General features: G+C 40.2%; 1 protein-coding gene across 5 annotated transcripts in view; it reads right to left on the bottom strand.

Moving 5' to 3' along the window:
• Positions 1 to 2,477: 2,477 nt before the first annotated feature.
• Positions 2,478 to 7,274, bottom strand: part of pusl1 (pseudouridine synthase like 1) — a 46,256-nt gene continuing 41,459 nt past the window's right edge. For 4 of the 5 annotated variants that reach the window (XM_060910248.1, XM_060910249.1, XM_060910250.1 and 1 more), the window contains 3 exons: positions 4,537 to 4,591; positions 2,683 to 2,845; positions 2,478 to 2,586 (listed from right to left, as the gene is read on the bottom strand). In XM_060910248.1, the coding sequence (XP_060766231.1) occupies positions 2,555 to 2,586; positions 2,683 to 2,845; positions 4,537 to 4,591 (250 nt within the window). In that variant the 3' untranslated portion in view covers positions 2,478 to 2,554. Of the gene's footprint in view, positions 2,587 to 2,682; positions 2,846 to 4,536; positions 4,592 to 7,274 lie in introns of those variants that run through there. The other variant, XM_060910251.1, reaches the window with a different exon arrangement.

The raw sequence follows: 7,274 nt of genomic DNA, 5'->3' as shown, positions 1-7,274 counted from the left end.
CCCCAAATCACAACTTAAGGCGTGTAGTCTACCGGGCGGAGGCATCCCCGTTGGCGTCGAGTTCCATCTAGTCTTATTTCATGACAATTTAAAGCTAGACTGCGTTTCAGATTTTTCAAGTGTAGGTCATAAAAAGACTTTTCCCCGACACCCAATTATTTTTGTTTAGTGGTCCGAAAGCTACTGAATTTGAATCACAGACTTCCAGTTTTATTTAGTGTTTTTCCTGCTTCACCATGACCCAATTCAAGATACTATGTCATGCATGACGTGGTGGGCTTTCCCTGTTCACGCAAGGCATTGTGGGATACAAATTTAAAACAGGAGAGAAAAATAGAGGACGTGTGTGTGCAAATGAAACATGGAAGACCAACTACAGTATCGGAAAGCGAGAAGAAAAGACGTTATATACGATGGAAAGGAAACGTGGGACCAAACTAATAAATATCGGCGGTCAGCGAGCACCTCGGTGTGATCAGCTGTTCGTTTTGCGACAGAATGATGGAACTGTCTTGATTGCTCTGTCTTGTTGAGTAGACAAATCAGTGTTCTGTGTGGGTGGGCTTTACGGCTTCTCTCCCAGATGGAGAGTCCGTCAGTTCAGTGTATCCAGGAGCATCATGACAGGGTGCCCAAACAAACAAACAGAAAAAAAAAAACACCCCACGAAAGTGTCCCCTTGCCTAACGGGTAAAATAATGACGGTGTTGCGTGCTGTACTGTTTGTAACAGTGACTTTTGCGTTGCCCATGACGGGGTAAACGATTATAAAAGACATGTTGAGGTGAGTTGAACAGTGTCGTGCAGATTATTTATACTCGCTGTTAAGGCTACATGATGACGCCAAACTCCTTGAAAACTTGATTAAAGTTGCAATAGAATAAAAATATGAGTTAAATAATAGTAATAAGCAGTCTAAATATTTTGTCACATTTTCTACATATAGGCTGATCTAGTTTGGTTTACAGGCTGGAGAATATGTATTACATATAACCGCCCAATGATACCTTTTGCTTTTATATCTTTTAGAGATCGTTGAAAATCACCATTTTTATAGTAATTATTCAAGAATTACATCAGTCAAGTTCCAACAAAACCAGTTCAATCCCATCAGTGATCCAGCTGTGTTATCTCTAGCCGCTTTATCCTTCTACAGGGTCGCAGGCAAGCTGGAGCCTATCCCAGCTGACTATGGGCGAAAGGCGGGGTACACCCTGGACAAGTCGCCAGGTCATCACAGGGCTGACACATAGACACAGACAACCATTCACACTCACATTCACACCTACGCTCAATTTAGAGTCACCAGTTAACCTAACCTGCATGTCTTTGGACTGTGGGGGAAACCGGAGCACCCGGAGGAAACCCACGCGGACACGGGGAGAACATGCAAACTCCGCACAGAAAGGCCCTCGCCGGCCACGGGGCTCGAACCCGAACCTTCTTGCTGTGAGGCGACAGCGCTAACCACTACACCACCGTGCTGCCCCAGCTGTGTTATTGTTTACTAAATTTTAAAATTAGCAACTCAGGTCTCATGTAATTTGGCCTTTGAATATCACAAAAATGTGCCTGGAAATAGCTGAGAAGCCATCTCCAGGCATCTAAAGCCCTTCAGCTTCTGCGGCCCCTAAAGCCTAGGTCACAACCGGACGTACGATTTTTTGGCCGTGCGATTTTTGGCGTTTCCCAAATCGCTGCGTTTTTTTTGTTTGTGGAGAAAGACGCACGTTGGCCGTAAGTTTGTCTTGCAACCTGAAAAAAAACGTAAGCGCCCGTAGAGTTTGTTTGACATGACAAAGAACCTCTGCGGCCGGTCTACGGCTCGAAAATCAGCACGTCACATGCACGCCCTCCGTGCATTTCTTGCGTTTTTTGCATGTAGACTGGCCGTAGGAGCACGTACGGCCGGTTGTGACCTAGGCCTAAGGTGGGCCCCGGACCCCCAGCCGCACTGTTCTGGGCCTTCTGCCCGTTGTTCGGACAGGCTGAAATTTGGTCGGACAGACAACATTTCAGACTTGTCTGTCCTGTGACAGTCTGCTTAAAAATTCCTTATTTCTCACACTGACGTACATATATATACATATATACATCTCCTTATGCTAGTTTGCAATGACCTTTAAGCTGTGAAAAAGGTGGCACCATGCAGAAAATGACTAATTCCTAAATGGTTAATGCAATATTTTTGTTCAAACCCCTTGAATTAAAGCTGAAAGTCAACACTTCAATTTGCTTCATTTCAAATCCACTGTGTTGGTGTACAGAGGCAAAATTACAAAAACGGTCACTTTTGAATTACTTACAGACCCGGCTGGACCGAACAGTCGTTCCTTCACTTTCTCTTGAAGGTAATGAAGAACAGAACAACGTGTAGCTTGTCGTCACTCTGTCTCTTTCGACTTTCCTGCAGTGAAAAACTTTAAAGGAGCATCTTTACCTCTGAGAAAGAACCGACACTGGTGACTCCTTCCATAGACGTTAAATACAAAATTTATTTACTCGATACAGATATATTTACATGTTACCATGTGTGCTGCTTTCTCTTTTATAATCAGTCAGAATCCGCTCGGTAAGTCTTCAGATCTGTACAGATACAGCAAAGGCAGCGCTTAGGATTTTAATTTGTAATTAAATAAAATAAAACATTTCAATGTGCAGGGGGAAAAAAATCGTCTTTACCGGAGTCGTTATACTCCACATTGATCAGAAAGAGGCCATAGGGTGGCGCCACTATGTTTTGAGGGTAGGCCATGGAGTCCTTGGTGTCCAACAGATCCTGAACCTGACTGACGGACAGTTTACCCCGGCCAACTGCAACCAACACCCCAACCATCCTCCGCACCTGAGTCAATAAAAATAATATTTCATAGAATTCACTTCAAAATCAGTGGCACCAAAAATGAATAACATGCATTATTTTTTTCACGGTCCGGTTTCCATCAAATCCTGCGCTCTGATTGGTTGGCGAGCAGGTCCGTATCCTACGATACGGACCTCTGGCAACTTGCTTATTCACAACAACAACAAACCTAGTCGCAATTTTTGTCAACATTTATCTTTTCTATAAGATTTATTTATAAGATCATCAAAAAATCTTATAATTTTTTGCCAGCATTTCTCAGGAGAATAGCATTAATTTGACATCATGGATAGCGATAACGACAGTGTTCACAGCGAAAGCGAGTTTTACTACCCTGAGGAAGAAGAAATAAAATAAAATATTTCAGGAGAAAGCTAAAAACCTCTAACTGTTGCTAACGCCGAGCAAAAACATGGCTGAATCCTGAATGACTGAATTTTGTATAAATAGGGGACTACATAGGCGGCAAAATGTAGTTTTTTCCTGCCATGGAAATGCACTTGTATGCCGAGAAGAAAGCAATTTGCATTACAGCCGTGAACGAGGATTCAAAATAGCATTAATTTTACAGCATGGATAGCGATAACGACAGTGTTCACAGCGAAAGCGAGTTTTACTACCCTGAGGAAGACAAAATAAAAGAAAACATTTCAGGAGAAAGCTAAAAACCTGTAACTGTTGCTAACGCCGAGCAAAAACATGTCTGAATCCTGAATGACTCAATTTTGTATAAGTAGGGGACGACATAGGCGGCAAAATGTAGTTTTTTTCCTGCCATGGAAGTGCACTTGTATACCGAGGAGGAAGCAATTTGCATTACAGCCGTGAATGAGGATTCAAAATGGCGGCTCGCCTCGGCTTGGTTTTCCGTTTCGGGCGCTCTCGTTTTCTGTTAGAATTTGGTAAAGAAAAAAAATTATTTACCAGCTTATGGTCTGTCCGTATGGTGAAATACCGTGACCTCGGCCTTGAATACTGATCTTGGCCCAGAGGGCCTCGGTCAGTACTTTCAAGACCTCGGTCACGGTATTTCACGATACGGACCTCCCAGCTGATAAATAACATGTATATCTTTTTAAACTTATGAGGAAACTATACAGCATTATTTTTCATTCTTTTCCAAACAACCTTTTTTCTGTTTGAAAATTTTGGCACCCTTGCCAATATATAAAGTGAAGCCTCTGCTGGAGAGAATAACAGCACTGAGTCTTTTCCTCCAACATCTAACAAGGCTGGAGAGGAATCTTGGTCCACTCCATGCAGAATATTTTAAGCTCTTATATTCTTTTCGTGCATGTCGTCTCCCTTCTTCAGTTTTAACACGACTGGAATCCTGAGGCTAGCCACTGATCGTTGCAAAGCGCTCATTTCCGTTTTGATTCGGATGTGTTTCAAATCATTAACTTGAATCTGTAGACATAACTAAAGTCATAACTTTCTGGCCGAGGCCCCCAGGTTTCATACTGAAAGAGCCTCATCGTTCAGGATTCATGATGCTCATTTTTCTCTGTTAAACTGACTTTACTGCATTAGGAGGCATTTCTGGATAGTTATGTAACTGCTGCTATTTACAGCACGTACTGTACATCAAATTGTTGCAGTTTTTCATTCTCAACACAAGGGGGAGCACAACATACACTATGACTACACAAAAGCAACAAAACAATACTCACTTGTTTGTATAAAAAGGACCTACTTTTAAAGGTGAGCTCCCAAAACTGGATGTCTCTGCAAAAAAGAGGAAAAGAAAGTCACGTGAATGGTCAACATTTCTTTCTATTCTTATTGTGTGGATGTGCCTGAATAGCTTAGTCTTTGATATATAAAAATAAATAATGAAATCAGTCTAAGCTTTAGCATGCAGTAAAAGATTAAGCGTTAATATTTTATATACGTAGCTGCCTTGTTAAAAGCTCTCTATAAATAAAACTGAATTGAACGGGATTGATTCGATCCCTTACATTCCATACAGTATGGATGCATTTCTTGCAGTAATTGAAATTAAAATGCCGAATGTCTGCTTTAATTTATATCCATGTTCACACAGAGAGAAAACTACAGTATTTCTGAAACATTTAGATTACTAAATAAGGTTTGCATTCAATAATAAACCAGAGACTCAACACGGTGCCTCGTAATACGTATGCAATAAAACACATCAGGGTGTGCCGTTACAGGAAAATAATCAGTAGTGGAGTGACGTGATGTGGCCCAAGTTACTGTTACCATTCTGAAGTTGATTTATTCCTTTCAGATCACAGTAATTTCCTCCTAAAACATTATACTTTTTATGCGTTTATAGTTTAATGTACTGGAACATCCACGAGACAAGTTAGTTCCTGTAATCACTTGTTATAGCAGCGATAAACAGTCGTTCCCTCATACGTAATAAAACTAATATTATATGAGTGATTCCACGCTTATGGGTACTGAAATGGGGACATGAACTTATTCACCTAAAACCATTTCTTTTTTTACCATCAGGTCACAAAACATGTAATCTTTAATGAATGATGTGTTAAAAGATAACTTTAATTTTCTGAGATGTAATAAAAACATATTTATATGCCAAAGTCAAGCCTATGAGTTCCAAAATGATGTCTGTTACATTACTTCTGATACGATTGTCCATCTCGCGTCTGTTACAAATTAATTACAATCTAGCTATATACCATGTTAATCTTACTGAAAGAATGTGTATGTTTATTCTACTACACATGTTTATTAATTATATTTGCTAAAACATCACCTTCCTATGTTTCAAAAAGTAATTCTACATTGTTAAAATTGAGAATATATATGTCCACAACACTTCTGTTACGTTCTGACTTTGGCATATAAATATGTTTTTATTACATCTCAGAAAATTAAGTTATCTTTTAACATATCATTCATTAAAGATTACATGTTTTGTGACCTGATGGTAAAAAAAAGAAATGGTTTTAGGTGAATTTTTAAAAATAAGTTCATGTCCCCATTTCAGTACCCATAAGCGTGGAATCACTCATATCACGGCTTGTAATGTTTCGGAAAACAAAAAGTCCTGAAGACTTTCCTGTGGCTGAAATCTTTACAAAGCGCTGACACTGGAGACTCCTTCCATAAATCCTCAAGAAAAGTTGTGATTATAGAAATTATACCGAGTATGAGTGCATTAGTATAAACCTGTGATTTGAATGCGAATTGAAGAGTTTACTGTCCGAGTAGGATTTCAACAACACTGTGGTATAAAATGAAGAAAAGGCTCTTTGGAAAGATGCTTAAAATTGTTTCCTAAATTTAATTCCAATTTTTTTCCCCTCCACATCTTCCTCATAAGATTTGGATGCTTTAGATGACACTAAACTGTGACTATAAGCTTCCTTAACTGCTCAATAACATTTAACCTTTCGCTCGAATACACAACTACAGACGCAAAATTTAAAGCGAGACGGCCTTTCGATTTCATAAAATCGGTGAAATTTAGTTCCCTCTGAAATTCGGTCATTGTGATATATGTTTATTTCTGTAATATCTCACAAAATATCAGGCCATTCTGTGGCTGGGAAGTTATTTAATTTGAGGGGATTCCTTAGCATTCCCTAATGTGCATGAAATCGCTTGCTTCCCGCAGTCAAGCAGACAGAGGAAGTCCGTGTGTGTGTGTGTGTGTGTGTGTGTGCGCGCATGCGCAGGTTTACCTTTGAGCGTGCACTGACAGTTCCATCATTCTGTCGCTAAACGAACAGCTGATCACACCGAGGTGCTCGCTAAGCGCCGATATTTATTAGTTTGGTCCTGCGTTTCCTTTACTTCGTATATAACATAACATCTTTTATTTTTTTCGTGGTGCAGGTTCCATTAAATCCTGTGCTCTGATTGGCTGGCGAGCGGGTCCGTATCCCGGTTACGGACCTCCGGCGACTCCCTCGTTCACAACAACAACAAAATTAGTAGAATTTTTTGTCAACATTTACCTTTTTTTTTTAAATAAGATTTATTTATAAGATTATCAAAAATCTTATACATTTTTGCAAGCATTTCTCAGGAGAATAGCATTAATTTTACAGCATGGATAGTGATAACGACAGTCTTCACAGCGAAAGCGAGTTTTACTACCCTGAGGAAGAAGAAATAAAAGAAAACATTTCAGGAGAAAGCTAAAAACCTCTAACTGTTGCTAACACCGAGCAAAAACATGGCTGAATCCTGAATGACTCATCTCATCTCATCTCATTATCTCTAGCCGCTTTATCCTTCTACAGGGTCGCAGGCAAGCTGGAGCCTATCCCAGCTGACTACGGGCGAAAGGCGGGGTACACCCTGGACAAGTCGCCAGGTCATCACAGGGCTGACACATAGACACAGACAACCATTCGCACTCACATTCACACCTACGGTCAATTTAGAGTCACCAGTTAACCTAACCTGC

The sequence above is a fragment of the Neoarius graeffei genome, chromosome 26, assembly GCF_027579695.1.
Source record: "Neoarius graeffei isolate fNeoGra1 chromosome 26, fNeoGra1.pri, whole genome shotgun sequence".
In the NCBI taxonomy this organism is placed as follows: domain Eukaryota; kingdom Metazoa; phylum Chordata; class Actinopteri; order Siluriformes; family Ariidae; genus Neoarius; species Neoarius graeffei.
This window is presented reverse-complemented; position numbering and strand designations above follow the sequence as displayed.